At 47.0% G+C, this 16,780-nt stretch overlaps 1 protein-coding gene across 2 annotated transcripts in view; it reads left to right on the top strand.

The window, feature by feature from the left end:
• Positions 1-16,780, top strand: part of mgat5 (alpha-1,6-mannosylglycoprotein 6-beta-N-acetylglucosaminyltransferase) — a 189,054-nt gene that overhangs the window by 150,370 nt on the left and 21,904 nt on the right. For both annotated transcript variants that reach the window (XM_079495416.1, XM_079495417.1), the window contains exon 11: positions 8,401-8,534. In XM_079495416.1, coding sequence (XP_079351542.1) covers positions 8,401-8,534 — 134 coding nt within the window. The remainder of the gene's footprint in view (positions 1-8,400; positions 8,535-16,780) is intronic.

Genomic DNA, 16,780 nt, shown 5'->3' with positions numbered 1-16,780 from the left:
TGAAAAATAGCAGATCTACAAGCTTGTAGGTCTGCTATTTTTGAAAAATCGTGAAAATATTTATTTCAGAAAACTGGAGGATTTAGAAGAATCTTTTTAATTTTTGAGGTCAGGCCTAAATGGGTTAAAATGGTCTAGGATGGAATGTGAAATCGACACTCGCCATAATGCTACGTTAAGCCTTTTAGACCTGAGGGTGCTTCTGTGTCGCCTCATAGCTTTTAACCACTTTAACCATCATTTGGTTGGTATGCCCCCATGATTTAGGTTTAACCACTTTAACCATCATTTGGTTGGTATGCCCCCATGATTTAGGTTTTGAATCAATATAAATATCAACATCCGACCGCCAGAAATGGTCCTCCACCACCAGTGAGAGCCTAGTACACGTATTAGTATCCCTCTTTTAAATGGATCGTTAAAGCTTATTGTGGCTCCAATGCAAGCACTGCTGCTTCCCTGGCAGATGGAGATTTGTATTTAACATCGCTGAGGGATAATAACTCGAGGTAATAAATAATTACTTTATATCAAAGGCACTTAATGTGCATCCTTCCATCAAAAATGGGGTGAGGGGGAGTTTTCGACTTTTAGCCTGGGACGAGGTTGGCCTCAGGCCTCTCTCTGGCCCCGGTTGATCAAATGGACACATTTCTAGGTTCAATAACCCCCTCAATACCTCACACTCGGATAGTTTGGGCCAGCCAAACTCATCAAGCAGCCTCTCTACTCTCACAGGGCCCGACTCGGATGGATCATGGCTGGGCATTATTTATTCATCAGCCCCCCCTCCTCTCGTTTGATGAACGGGGAAAAGACTGCGGATTCTTTTGATGTGGAGATCTCGATGCGTTGGGAGACTTTAATGCTGATGATGCATCTTTGTCCGTTTTAAATCTTCTCTTTTTCTCTCTCTGTTTCTCGCCTGGTGGGATGAGAACGACGAGACATTAGCAGTGGCGCCTTCTAAAATGAGCTAGGCTTTCCTTTTTTATTTTATTTGTTTGTCCTTCCTAAGTTCCTACATACAGTATATACAATGTCCTTCCTAAGTTCCTACATACAGTATATACAATGTCCTTCCTAAGTTCCTACATACAGTATATACAATGTCCTTCCTAAGTTCCTACATACAGTATATACAATGTCCTTCCTAAGTTCCTACATACAGTATATACAATGTCCTTCCTAAGTTCCTACATACAGTATATACAATGTCCTTCCTAAGTTCCTACATACAGTATATACAATGTCCTTCCAGTTCCTACATACAGTATATACAATGTCCTTCCTAAGTTCCTACATACAGTATATACAATGTCCTTCCAGTTCCTACATACAGTATATACAATGTCCTTCCTAAGTTCCTACATACAGTATATACAATGTCCTTCCTAAGTTCCTACATACAGTATATACAATGCACCAACTAATTATCATGTAGCATGGGAGTATATTATGTCTATGCTGCACCATCATCACAAACGTCGCTCTCATTATTATGTGTGGGTGTGACGAGGCAGCATGGTCCGTTACTGGAACTCCTTTAATGAGACTCCCTAGTCTGCGCCTTAGAAAGAATATAAGTATACCCCCTCCCCCCCGCAAAGAAAACAGAAACAAACAAAACAACAACATCATTTCTTTCTGCCTGTAGAGATGGAAGGTATAACGCTACAACCCACCGCATGCCTCGGCTACACCAGGAGCCGTCAATATTGACTCCCACTCACTCGAGGCCGAGGTGTTCAAGGCTAGAGCAAATTTGTTTCCCGCTTCAAAGTTTGCAGAGCCACTTTACTTTACACAGCAAGTTAGTTAAACTGCTGGCCAACGGAGAAAGGTAGCGGGCGGCGGCGGCGGCGCTGAAATGAAGCTCCCTGTGAGTGACAGCTCACCACTTGCAGCCGAGGAGGTCGGTTGCCAAACAATGCTGAGAGTGCTGAGCAGTAATTAACAGCAGTGTCTTCTGGCATTCCAGCCACTGACGGAATGCCACGGCAGCTTCCTCCCCCTAACGGTTTTCTTTGTAAATATTATTCACAGTCATTTCCTCCTTTATTATCGGAACGGACGGGTTATGAGAGACATGATAGAGAGAAGTGAAGGGTGGTTGACGATGTCGCCAGATTAGAACCCATGGCGTTGTGACGAAGTCACCTGACCTGGTGATGTCCACACGGGGTTCAAGCCCACCGCACCAGATTAGAACCCATGGCGTTGTGACGAAGTCACCTGACCTGGTGATGATGTCCACACGGGGTTCAAGCCCACCGCAGCAGATTAGAACCCATGGCGTTGTGACGACGTCCCTGACCCGGTGATGATGTCCACACGGGGTTCAAGCCCACCGCAGCAGGAACAAAAGTCATTGGGGCTGTGGTGCTTTTTAACCCGTTTTGACCTGAGATCAGATTCTAAAAATGTCTTCTACATCCTGACAGTTTTCTGAAAAAGCTATGTTTCTATGTCAGTCGTTCTTCGATTTTTCTAAAATAGCAGACCTACAAGCTCGTAGCGCGCCACTCGGTGGCGCGCTATGAGCTTGTAGATCTGCTATTTTTCAATAGCTAAAGCATAACATAATGCTAACACCATAATGGGTTAATCAACTACTTTATTCATGTACGTACTGTAGTGAGGCTCGAACCACCAAACACCTGCACTGGAATGATTGGTATCCAATGTTTTCCTCAACAACAAAAAGGCATATGCTACGTAAAATAGTCTGCAGTAATGTCAACTATACCATGAATCGTAGACCATGGGCTAAACAGGCCAACCACCCAATATGCTCATTGAAATATTGAACTTGTGTTACCTCATTTGTTTTAAGCCAACTGAATGCATTACTGTCACGGCTGGCTGTGTGCAGTTCTGTGTCAGAAGGCAGTATTCCAGCGAATCCAATGTTCTTCACGGTGACCCCTATGATGCTGTTGACATATCGCACGCAGCCGACAGCTTTCTGGGCGTGCTGGAGACGACTACGACGGAACACCCACCCACACACACACACACACACACACACACACACACACACACACACACACACACACACACACACACACACACACACACACCCACTCACACATTCCAGCTCAGCGCCTCGCCTCCTTCTCTCTCTAACAGCACATAGTGTATTAACCCATTTAGACCTGGGAACGATTCTACAAAATGTCTTCTAAATCCTGACAGTTTTCTGAAAAATCCATGTTTCTATATCAGTGGTGCTCAAACATTTTCATGTCAAGGAGCCCCAAGATTATATGTAATTGGCCGTCGACCCCCATCTGAAAATATGTTGTTCCAGAAGCAAAGTTAAAAACTTTGTGGGCTCTGAAAGAATATATATTCAAATATGTTCACTACATTTTCACAATCTTTCAAAAATAGCAGACCTACAAGCTCATAGCGCGGCACCGAGTGCCGCGCTATGAGCTTGTAGATCTGCTATTTTTCAATAGCTAAAGTATAACATTACGCTTAAAACACAGAAAGTGATGACAGAACCTCATAGTATTCCAGGTCTTATTTGAATAGTTGGGGGGAAATTTCACCATAAGTCTTTGGCAAGCGTGGGAAGACTGTTCTGTTGAAACCCAGACACCCAGAACTGTTCCTACACACAGTCGCACATTGTACGTTTGCACACATGTAGTGTCTGACTGTCATGTCATGCTGTTCAGGGCTATATCAGGGGTTCTCAACCTGTTTATTTTATTTTATTTTTTGCTGAACTGAATGGCTGAACAATGGAAATGGATACGCGAGACATGTCCAAAGCATTTCCAGGGTCCCCAGCCAAAAAGGTTGAGACCCCTGAGCTATATGTATGAATGATGTTCTTTTGGGTTAGCTGACACTGACAGTCATAAAATATGTGCCCGCCATCCACTATGCATTGAAGATACTAAATGGTATTAACCCATTTTGACCTGAGATCACATTCTAAAAATGTCTTCTACATCCTGACAGAAAAAGCTATGTTTCTATGTCAGTCGTTCTTCGATTTTTCAAAAATAGCAGACCTACAAGCTCGCTATGAGCTTGTAGATCTGCTATTTTTCAATAGCTAAACCATAACATAATGCTAACACCAAAAGGGGTTCCCGCTCAAAACGGGTTAAGACATAAAGGTGTATGAACATCCTTTCAGCCCATGGGGCACAAGTAGCAATTTCTGTCGCAGATGTGCAGATTGTTGGGCTGAAGGCCCCATAAGAAGGAACCATATTGCAATCTGTCTTTTTTTTTTGCTGAATATTGTGATCGTGATTGGAATTTTGACATGCATAGTCACTGCATATCCTGTCTAATGTAATTCTTTGCATTTAAAGAGTCAAAAGGATTTTGTCAACAGAAATGAGATGGCAAAATTCTGTTCAGATTCGCTGAATGTATTCGAACAAGTTAGAGACTGCAATAGTCAGCACTTGAATGAATACATTATATACTGCAGACATAATCGTATATTAGTTTTGCTCATCTTTCAGTTATGCACTTCCCAACTTTTTTTGTCAGGTGCAGGGTTGCTAACTTGTTTTTCCATCCGTCGTGTCTTTAAAATCGATTCCTGCTTTAACTTGAGAAAGCCAATATCTGAGCTGTCTTAAGCGGCTGCTGGCTGAGCAAACACAGCCTCATTCTTGGCAGCAGGGAGGACGGTGTCCACGTTCCAGACGACTCCCGAGGGAGTCACCATTGTTGTCTTGAGACATGAGTCATCGGTGCTGCAGACCCCTTCACCAGTGGCCGCTGTGCTCATAATACGCAGTGTTGATTTTGACAGCAGATTTTGATTTCAGTTTTAGTCATAAGTCGCTTGGAATAGTCTTCATTTAGTTTGTCACCTGGAATGTTTTTAGTGTTCGTTTTAGTTTTAGTCGACTAAATATCATGAGATTTTAGTCGACTAAATCTACAGTTGATTAACTTGATTTGGTCGACTAAAATGTGTTTTGGCGGGCCTTGATGCCGTCGTAATGGCTGATTTTACACTTGTGAGCTTGTAGATCTGCTATTTTCAGCATGCAACCAAGTGTAAAATGACTTATAGTGGATCTCTTGTCCACTAGTCCCTTCCTAACATTTTAGTCTAGTTTTTATTTGTTGACGGAATTGTCAATATATTTAGTCTTAGTTTTAGTCATCGTAGCTTAGTTTTCATGAAAAAAGGTAGTCGAACGAACATTTTTTCTCATAGTGACCGCGCCTGGCGCCTGTCCTCACCGTACTGTTCCCTGACCGCGCCTGGCGCCTGTCCTCACCGTACTGTCCCCTGACCGCGCCTGTCCTCACCGTACTGTTCCCTGACCGCGCCTGGCGCCTGTCCTCACCGTACTGATCCCTGACCGCGCCTGGCGCCTGTCCTCACCGTACTGATCCCTGACCGCGCCTGGCGCCTGTCCTCACCGTACTGATCGCTGACCGCGCCTGGCGCCTGTCCTCACCGTACTGATCCCTGACCGCGCCTGGCGCCTGTCCTCACCGTACTGTTCCCTGACCGCGCCTGGCGCCTGTCCTCACCGTACCGTTCCCTGACCGCGCCTGGCGCCTGTCCTCACCGTACTGTTCCCTGACCGCGCCTGGCGCCTGTCCTCACCGTACTGTTCCCTGACCGCGCCTGGCGCGTGGCTTTGTCTATACCAATGAGAAGTTGGAACCATTTAATGTGTAGAAGGACAGTATAGGCCCTCTCTCTCTCTCTCTCTCTCTCTCTCTCTCTCTCTCTCTCTCTCTCTCTCTCTCTCTCTCTCTCTCTCTCTCTCTCCTCTCTCTCTCTCTCTCTCTCTCTCTCTCTCACTACATTTGCATTGATTTCACATCGCCACGCTGCCGTCTATCCATCCTCTATCCCCGGTAACATTTCCACTCTCGTATGATGCCGACTACCCGACATGTTCTATGACTCCCGCAAAGTGACCTAAATCGCATTAGGTATAGATTGGCCGGCCGTGAGCGCGCGGCGCGCCCCCCACGCTGTCCATGCGTCTCTCGTTTCCAGCGGTCTGATTGAAGCTGACTCACTGGCCCAGAGTCAGGGTCCAGCTGGGGGGCCGCTACCGCTCAACCGGGTGTGAACTGTTACGTCCACTTTGTACTGAGCCATGACAGATAAATGCATGTTTTTCTTATTCCCCGCATTTTCTTCTTTGTGGGGATTCCTCGCCTCGGTCCCAGCCTGAGTCGCTGCGTTCTGTGAATTTGCTTTGTTTTCACTATAGCTACTCAGTCTGGCCAGACTTGTATTTCATAACGTCACCTGTTACGTAGCCTCATTGTTGCTTCTACGTCATCAGCCTGCAGCGCCACTCTGTCCATGCTTTTCTCCCTCGAGACGCACGCGCGAGTAAAACCTACGGTAAAAAGTAAAGCACTAATTCGATTCAGTGGTCCACTATAAATGTCAGATTCAGTAGTACAAAATACCTGACTGCTATGTGGGGTGAGTTTAGTGACTGATACTGTACGTTGCAGGGCAACAGCAGTGCAGTCATAGAGTGCAGTAGCTGCGCAGTGCGCATTGATACCACGTCAAACTGGTGTTTTCTTTTCCCCAACCCGCACCACAGACACACCACGGACCGATTTCACCCGTTTACATGTCCCGCCTACCTTGGAGATCTGGACCCTTTCCAGACTGAGTAGCGAGTGACAAAACAAATTCATTGTTTTGCCATTAATCTATTGTCATTTTTACATTTTAGTCATCCAATTTAATGCTCTCCTTCAGTGTGACTGGTAAGAGGAGAGTCAATACAAGGATCCCAGCTGCATCTAGATGTTACATACTGTATAACTGTTTCTGTGTTTTACTACGAGTAAAGAAACGGAGCTGAAGAAACAAGATAGGAAGGGGATTCTTCCCTCCCTAGAGTCAGATATGAGTAGAGAGAGGGGTCCCTAGAGTCAGATATGAGTAGAGAGAGGGGTCCCTAGAGTCAGATATGAGTAGAGAGAGGGGTCCCTAGAGTCAGATATGAGTAGAGAGAGGGGTCCCTAGAGTCAGATATGAGTAGAGAGAGGGGTCCCTAGAGTCAGATATGAGTAGAGAGAGGGATGATCACGCTTGAATGGGGGACATGATTCAAGCGGGCAGAGAGACGAGGGACATATTTCTAGAAAGGGATGAGCTTTCAGATTTGGAGAGGAGATGGATTGCGACTCTTTCTTTCTCTCTGTCATCACTCTCTCTCTCTCTCGTCGTTCCTGAGTGGGTGGGCCGCTGGTGCAGAGAGGTTCTAGGAGAATACTTCGTAATGACAGGCTTAACACCTGTTATTCCAAGCCCCTGGCCGCAAATATGCATGCGGCAAGTGTGTGTGTGTGGGGGGTGGGGGGGGTGAGGTGGGGTGGGGGGGGTGCTGAGTAAATCTCCACACAAACAGAGAGAGATATACTGTAGCACGAGAGGGATAACCACAACCAAAGCACAGATCGCCGCCCGGGGCGCACACGTCCAGAATCAACATGCACTGTACCGTAACGTCTCACCTCAACCACCCCTCCAACCCTGTACTCACTCCCCCTAACGCCTCACCTCAACCACCCCTCCAACCCTGTACTCACTCCCCCTAACGCCTCACCTCAACCACCCCTCCAACCCTGTACTCACTCCCCCTAACGCCTCACCTCAACCACCCCTCCAACCCTGTACTCACTCCCAACACATCTGCTTTTATTCTCCAAAACGTCTGTGTGAAAACTAAATCTTCCCGGCTTGCCTGTCCGTCTGGTGCACCCCCCGTCCCACCCACCAACCCACCCCCCGTCCCACCCCCAGTCCCACCCCCCGTCCCACCCACGCTCCTCTGAAAGAAAGACAGAGAAGAAAAGTAGAAGGATCGACTGAATCCTTATCTTCCAGATTTTCGGGCATGGAAGCAGATGGTGTCGAGTTGAAACCGCTGCCAATTTCATGGCTGCCCACTTGACCCGTTGGCCCATTGTTCCCGTGGTAACAGTACCACGTGAAGTGGATGGAGGAAAAACAAAACTGGAAAACAACGCACTCACAGCACAGCACAGCACAGCACAGCACAGCACACACACACACACACACACACACACACACACACACACACAGTTTATTGCTATTATTGTCTTGTATTCAGAAATCCAACGCTTGTAAACGAGCTGCCTGCTTGTCTGAGCTCTGCCGTATGAATAAAAACGCCTGTACCGTGCCTGACAGTTTGTAATTTCAACCACAGTTAACCACCGTGCCATTCCACTGTTTATGTTTTTGGTTGTTTTGTTCTTTCCCTCTCAGCCCGCATAAAAAGTCGGCACATTGAAATGATTACTGTCTTTGCACGCCGCCAAGTGACGGAGGCATTTTGAGAGTGTGTACAGTAACTGGAGAGTTGTTAACATGTGGTTGTCTTGCGTCTGCAGCGCACACTCCAGACAACAGCTTCCTGGGCTTCGTGGTGGAGCAGCACCTCAACGCCAGTGACATCAGACACATCGATGACATCAAGAGGCAGAACCAGTCACTGGTGTATGGAAAAGTGGACAACTTCTGGAAGGTAAGGGAATGCTTTACTATGTGCACACACACTGCGTGCACACTTCCTCACTCAAGCTGCAACTGCGAAGGGCACCAGTGGGCTCGGAATCCGGGGGTTCTCGGTTCGATTCCCGGCTCCCCTTGAGTTGGTGTCGAAGTGTCCATGAGCAAGACTCTGAACCCCTAATTGCTCCCGATGTGCAGGCTGGTGCCTTGCATGGTTTCCTCCGGCATCGGTGTGTGAATGGGTGAATGTAATGCACAATCTATGTAAAGTGCCTTGGATAAAGGCGCTATATAAAATACCATATATATAAAATTCTAATTCATGCTCGTGTAGAGATAAAGGGGACTATTATTTTTTTCTGAGACCGCCCCTCACTTCACACGAGTGGGATGTTTCCTCACATATCACACTAATGCATTATAATGACTGTCATTGAATGTGGACTTTAGATCACACTGTCCCAGTCTATCTACTGATGTCTTCAATGTGGACTTTAGATCACACTGTCCCAGTCTTTAGATCACACGGTCCCAGTCTTTAGATCACACTGTCCCAGTCTTTAGATCACACGGTCCCATAGGGTTAGGGTTAGGGTCTATCTACCAGTCTATCTACTGATGTCTTCTCATACGTTGAAATGCAGATGTTGCTTTAGTGGTTACTATTGCATCTGTGCCCATCTTTCATCATCACTTGGATCGTTTTTTCCTGCCATCTTGATCCAAAATTGAGGTCAACTGGCCCCGCCCAACATTATTATATGTGTCACAGTCAGAACATGATAGGATTTAGGTTAATTGCTTTCATTTGTCACACGTCTGTATGTCTGTGAGCTTTCTGCTGAAAATCAGTAGCTTATACCATCAGGGAGAGACCTCTTTCACACTGCACTGGGTTTTTAGATAAAGGTATGCACACATGCGCACGCACGCACGCACACACACACACACACACACACACACACACACACACACACACACACACACACCATTGTATCTGAGTCCTCCAGTTGTTGAACGCACAGCTGTACTTCAGGGAGGGCTGGTATCAATGGGCTAATCCCTATGGAGTACATCTTTACTCCTTATGGAGTAAAGATGAGAAATTATTATTAAAATGCTTTAGAAGAAATCATTTGATATGCTGGTAGAATCTAAAGCAGCAACAGCATCAAATAGTTGCAAGATAAACGGGTCAAAACGGGGCTACTATTTGCACCACGGGTCATCACCATGCCAGCTTGTGATGGACATTAGTTGTTATTTGACACTTTGAAACACTTTCTCTCAACTGACGAAAGTTTGATTGAAATGTCCTGCCATGTTTTTCTCTTGTGGTCATACAGTTGACTTGACTCACACATACCACCACATGGTACCAATATCTCTGGCAATATATTGATTAAATATACGGTCATGTTGCACATATGAACAACGTTCACTGGAGCAGTGGAACCCCTGTTTTTACTCGAATCAGTGAACCAATAGGATCCTCTAGAGCAGATATCACACAGGCTGGGGCAGGCTACAGTGACCTTGACCCCCTGCCCCTCTAGAGCAGATATCACACAGGCTGGGGCAGGCTACAGTGACCTTGACCCCCTGCCCCTCTAGGGCAGATATCACACAGGCTGGGGCAGGCTACAGTGACCTTGACCCCCTGCCCCTCTAGAGCAGATATCACACAGGCTGGGGCAGGCTACAGTGACCTTGACCCCCTGCCCCTCTAGAGCAGATATCACACAGGCTGGGGCAGGCTACAGTGACCTTGACCCCCTGCCCCTCTAGAGCAGATATCACACAGGCTGGGGCAGGCTACAGTGACCTTGACCCCCTGCCCCTCTAGAGCAGACATCACACAGGCTGGGGCAGGCTACAGTGACCTTGACCCCCTGCCCCTCTAGAGCAGACATCACACAGGCTGGGGCAGGCTACAGTGACCTTGACCAACAGAATAGGGCAGATATCACACAGGCTACAGTGACCTTGACCAACAGAATAGAGCAGACATCACACAGGCTACGGTGACCTTGACCAACAGAATAGGGCAGACATCACGCAGGCTGGGGCAGGCTACAGTGACCTTGACCCCCTGCCCCTCTAGAGCAGATATCACACAGGCTACGGTGACCTTGACCAACAGAATAGGGCAGACATCACGCAGGCTGGGGCAGGCTACAGTGACCTTGACCCCCTGCCCCTCTAGAGCAGATATCACACAGGCTACGGTGACCTTGACCAACAGAATAGAGCAGACATCACGCAGGCTACAGTGACCTTGACCAACAGAATAGGGCAGACATCACGCAGGCTACAGTGACCTTGACCAACAGAATAGGGCAGATATCACACAGGCTGGGGCAGGCTACAGTGACCTTGACCAACAGAATAGGCCACATGGACATCCTGAACACATAAACGGCACGGCTGTCCCTGGCAGACGCAACAGGGCAGACGAGGGGAAAGCCCATCAGCTCAGACACATTAGCCACTAATCAGACTCCCCGGCGTGTTCATTAGCTTCACTCTTTTAATTAAAAGGCTATTTTGAAGGGGCGACTGATAATGAGATGACTGGAGATGAGGTTTTTACATCTCCCACCCGCGTGCGTGCGTGTGCGTGTGTGCGTGTGTGTGTGTGTGTGTGCGTGCGTCCATTTTAAAAGTTTGACAGCGTATGGAGAAATCCCCCTTTTTGAAAATAATCTGTGGCTCGAGAGTAGAATTCCTAGTGAATATTATTAAGGCCCTGAGTCACGTCTCAGAGTTGCTCATAAAGCAATGGGCATTCATGTCCGTGCATAATCATAGGAAGATTATTTTGAAAGCAATTGTGAAATATTATACAGAGATAAATCATATCTTTAGAAAAATAAATTATCTTCGTTCCCAGCTTGTAATTTTGCTAAAGTTGAGACAAATCCCCTGTGTGGTCCCTTGACAATGTACACATTATCTATGCATCTAAATGCATCTTTAACTCTGCTGTCTGCTGTACAGTGGCTGTACTGGACTGTATGTCCATCTGCCCCATCTTAAAACATCCTTCCGTCCCAAAGTTTTACGACGTAAGTAAAGCCTGAGGGAGTCGTACACCATAAATTAGCTACATCTACATTATATTAGTTCGGTAGGTTGGCTATTTTTTACCAGCGTGTAACTAAATTTAAATTAGGCGTAAGAATGAAGGCTGTGTTGTTGGCTAATGAACCACACTAATAAACCACCTCTACACTACATTTCTTTGAGTTGATTTCAATGCAGGTGAGTTAATTCTGAGAAAGGAGAGAGGAGGAGATCTGCACACCGTTTTAAAAGCTCCCAAAATAATGTATTAACAGAGAGAACAAAAAATACCTTTTGGCCTTACTGGCCTTCATCAGGTACCGTATGAGTTAATTCTGTCCAAACAACCCCAGCTCTGTATTAAAATATTACACCATAATCCTCTCCAAACAACCCCAGCTCTATAATAAAAATATTACACAACTTTATATGTGGCGGCTTTCAATCACTGGGCTTGCAAAACACAACCTGACAAAACAGTTCACGGCTGGATGAAAGTGACAGCACTTATAATTTTACGACCGCTGGAAAATAAGGAAGTGTACTTTCCAAATAGTTTATGTGTCTGTTTCATAGGTGTTTCATTAGAAATACAAGGAAACCTTGGGGGGGGGGGAGAGAGAGAGAGAGAGAGGGTGTCATGTGGAGTGACAAAGGTTACTGACCTGACGAAGATCTGTCAAGACCGAAACGTTGTTTATTTATTCAATAAAGTAATTATTTACCAAAAGAATGGTGTGCGGGCCCTACCTCCTTCCATGATGGCCTTATTGGCCCTGCACCCACTGTCGAGGAGCCTTATTGGCCCTGCACCCACTGTCGAGGAGCCTTATTGGCCCTGCACCCACTGTCGAGGTGCCTTATTGGCCCTGCACCCACTGTCGAGGTGTCTTATTGGCCCTGCACCCACTGTCGAGGTGTCTTATTGGCCCTGCACCCACTGTCGAGGAGCCTTATTGGCCCTGCACCCACTGTCGAGGTGCCTTATTGGCCCTGCACCCACTGTCGAGGTGCCTTATTGGCCCTGCACCCACTGTCGAGGTGCCTTATTGGCCCTGCACCCACTGTCGAGGTGTCTTATTGGCCCTGCACCCACTGTCGAGGTGCCTTATTGGCCCTGCACCCACTGTCGAGGAGCCTTATTGGCCCTGCACCCACTGTCGAGGAGCCTTATTGGCCCTGCACCCACTGTCGAGGTGCCTTATTGGCCCTGCACCCACTGTCGAGGTGCCTTATTGGCCCTGCACCCACTGTCGAGGTGCCTTATTGGCCCTGCACCCACTGTCGAGGTGCCTTATTGGCCCTGCACCCACTGTCGAGGTGTCTTATTGGCCCTGTACCCACTGTCGAGGTGCCTTATTGGCCCTGCACCCACTGTCGAGGTGCCTTATTGGCCCTGCACCCACTGTCGAGGTGCCTTATTGGCCCTGCACCCACTGTCCAGGTGTCTTATTGGCCCTGCACCCACTGTCCAGGTGTCTTATTGGCCCTGCACCCACTGTCCAGGTGTCTTATTGGCCCTGCACCCACTGTCCAGGTGTCTTATTGGCCCTGCACCCACTGTCCAGGTGTCTTATTGGCCCTGCACCCACTGTCGAGGTGCCTTATTGGCCCTGCACCCACTGTCGAGGTGTCTTATTGGCCCTGCACCCACTGTCGAGGTGTCTTATTGGCCCTGCACCCACTGTCGAGGTGCCTTATTGGCCCTGCACCCACTGTCGAGGTGTCTTATTGGCCCTGCACCCACTGTCGAGGAGCCTTATTGGCCCTGCACCCACTGTCGAGGTGTGTGTAAATAGGTATGCTCTGAGAGTGACAAAGGTTACACATCATTCTTTACAAGCACACCGGTCCTATATACAGCACTAAGAAAGAATGGCAAACAACGTTCCTTTTCCAACCCTACAGAAAGACTGATTCATATTAGTACATTAATTAAATGCACTGTTGTCATCTCACATACAGTGCTGTAGTATGGACCATGGTGATATCTGCACTCAGCATGTATGGAGTTGTTTTGTTGTTTTTGTCATTCAGGGCTCTGATAGCCTCAGGGAAAAACCTCTCGCTGTGTCACTTTGTGGTGACCTTGTGACACCACAGGCGCTCGCGTGTCCCGCAGTGGCACCAACAGTCCATTACCACCAGGCTGGTGTCTCTCCTGAGGTGACATGTTGTCCTTCAGAATACGTTTTCCTGGGTGTGCCCGCTGCCCTGGTGGTCCAGGCACATACAATATATAGGCTCTAGGCCTGGACGGTCTGGTCCACTAGACTGCTGAGCCAGCCTGACGGCGTGCCGCGGGTTCGACTCCCGATCCCGACAGCCTTATGCCGCGTGTCTTCCCCCCCCCCCCCCCCCCCCATCTCGCTCCCCATTTCCTGTCAGACTACTTTCAACCTATCAATGCTGACGCTATCACTTGGTTAACTTAAAGAGTTCAAGAGAATAATGACTGAGCGGAAGTAGCTATTTCTGGATCTGGTGGTTGAGGTCTTGAGGCATCTGTAGCCCTTTAACCTCTGAATGGGAGGGGTGGAACAGTCTATTGTTGGGGTTGGGAGGGGTGGAACAGTCTGTTGTTGGGGTTGGGAAGGGTGGAACAGTCTATTGTTTTTATACTTTTTTTTGTTCTTTGCCATTGTTCTATCATTTTAACTACTTGACTGTGTTTTATTGTATTCTATTTTTGTGTCCTGCCCTGTGAAGCACTTTGAGCTGCATTTATGTATGAAAGGTGCTATACAAATAAAGTTTATTATTATTATTATTATTATTGTTGGGGTTGGGAGGGGTGGAACAGTCTGTTGTTGGGGTTGGGAGGGGTGGAACAGTCTATTGTTGGGGTTGGGAGGGGTGGAACAGTCTATTGTTGGGGTGGGAGGGGTGGAACAGTTTATTGTTGGGGTGGGAGGGGTGGAACAGTCTATTGTTGGTTTGATGATACTTAGATCGGCAGCGTTGTTTGTAAATGGACTCAATTGATGGCAATGAAGAGCCTATAATACGCTTTCCTCAATCTCCTCAAGAAAATGAGACGCTGGTGGACCTTCTTTATCAGGGAGGATCTCTCTCTCTCTCCTGTCCATCTCCACTGTGCACTGTCACAAAAATATATTAAAAACATATATTCTGTATCTATTATTATTTATTATTATTTTTGCAGTGGCCTTCACTAGCCCTGTCAAAACAGAACTCGTGACAGGCCCTGCCAAAACAGAACCCGTCAACGAACTGAATTCTATCAAAAGTTGGCAGTCATGAAATGGAAATTGTTCCAGGGACCCTGGACGTGTCATGTGACATGCCTTATGCCCCTGCACCAGAGTGGCATTCTTTCACCAGACTGCTTTCTCTTGCTTGTGGCCTCCTTTGATTTAGGTTAATGTAGGTAAGACAGGTAAAGTTATGTAAAGAAGACGCCAAAGCCCATCATGGATGGGTCTTGCCTGCCTGGCCGATCGGTATATGCCAGGGTCACCACCTCACTACCCCCCCCCCCCCCCCCCCCCCCCCACCACTGCACCGCATGAAGTGAGCCATTGTTAAAACGTGGACGACTGACTCATCGTTCTGACGCTCAGACAGACGATGGTAATTAGTATCCACTGCTTCACCTTCAGAGTGTTCCTCTTCCTCTCTGAGTGACAAGGAATGTAATTACATTTGTGTGCGCACGCAAACTCGCATCCACGGGGGTGTGTGTGTGTGCGTGTGCGTGTGCGTGTGCGTGTGTGTGTGTGTGTGTGTGTGTGTGTGTGTGTGTGTGTGTGTGTGTGTGTGTGTGTGTGTGTGTGTGTGTGTGTGTGTGTGTGTGTGACTGTGTGACTGTGTGACTGTGTGGTGTGTGTGTGTGTGGTGTGTGTGTGAGAGTATGCATGCCTGTGTAAGTGTGCATGTACGTACCTGCAGAAAACCAACCACATGTTTACAGAGATGTGTTCTTTGCACGACCTCCAAATTGAGATTCAAGCATTTCCAGTGGTGGTAATTAAATACAAAAGCTTTAAACATTTAACTAAGTACTGCGCTTAAGTACAATTTTGAGGTATTTGTACTTTATGTGAGTGTTTCTAATTTCCAATACTTTTACTTCTACTCCACTACATCTCAGAGGCAAGCTCACAATGCGACGCATTGTGAGCTTGTAGATCAGCTATTTTCAAAATATTTTTTATACATTTGAAAACTTGAAATAGGACATTCTGCAGAATGAGTACTTTTACTTTTGGTACATTAAGTACATTTTGATGCCAATACTTTTGTACTATCACTCAAGTACATTTTGAATTCCGTCCGGACTTTTTCTTTTACTTTTAACGGAGTAGGTCTACATTGCAGTATTGATACTTTTACGTAAGTAAAACATTTGAGTGCTTTTTCCACCACTATGAGCATTCCAAGGCAGTGTACAGTGTACCCAGTGTCTACCAAGCCTGGAACTCACCTATGCTTTTTATGGCATAGGCAGGATCCGCCGGGAGAAACTATGCGCAGCTGCGTGACATGAGACTAATTACTTAGAGCGACAGAGAGAGAGAGGAGTGTGTGTGTGTGTGTGTACATGTGTGCGTGTGTGTCAATTTAACAAAGGTGCAGACGATCAGAAATCAGCAGAGAGTGAGCGATGTTTGCGCTACTCTATGCCGAATTGAAATGGACTCGGACCAGACTTTTTTTTCCTCCCTGGAAATAAAAACGTCTGGGTTTCCGAGGCTAGTGTCTACCAAGCCTATTGCAATTTGCACTACTTATCAACGCCTTTTCAAAGCATCAGCAAAACACTTCCACGTCAGTTATTTGGCAGCTACCTTCAAGTTTGGAGTTGTGTCGACAACACGGCTCTAATTGCACATCAATCTCCAAGTTTTTTAGTTGTATGTTTTTGTTCTTTTTCTACCAGTTACTTCTGCAGCTTGAAGGCTAAGTTGGAGTGAAACGTATGTGATTTAGAAAATATACGGTTGAGCTCCCCGTTGACACTGTCTAACACAGGCAGTGAACAGCATGCCGCTGTAATGGGCAAACCGTCTAGTGCAACCCCATCTCACAGAAATACGGCCAAATAGCACGGAATTGCAATTCCGTATGTACACACCTAGAAAACCCCAAAATCCATACACGACTACTGTTTCGACGGCGACGGAGGCGTGGCTTTCACTAGTACGGAAGTGCTATTTCACCGTGGCTGGG

This window comes from Electrona antarctica (assembly GCF_951216825.1).
Source record: "Electrona antarctica genome assembly, chromosome: 24".
Classification (NCBI taxonomy): domain Eukaryota; kingdom Metazoa; phylum Chordata; class Actinopteri; order Myctophiformes; family Myctophidae; genus Electrona; species Electrona antarctica.
This window is presented reverse-complemented; position numbering and strand designations above follow the sequence as displayed.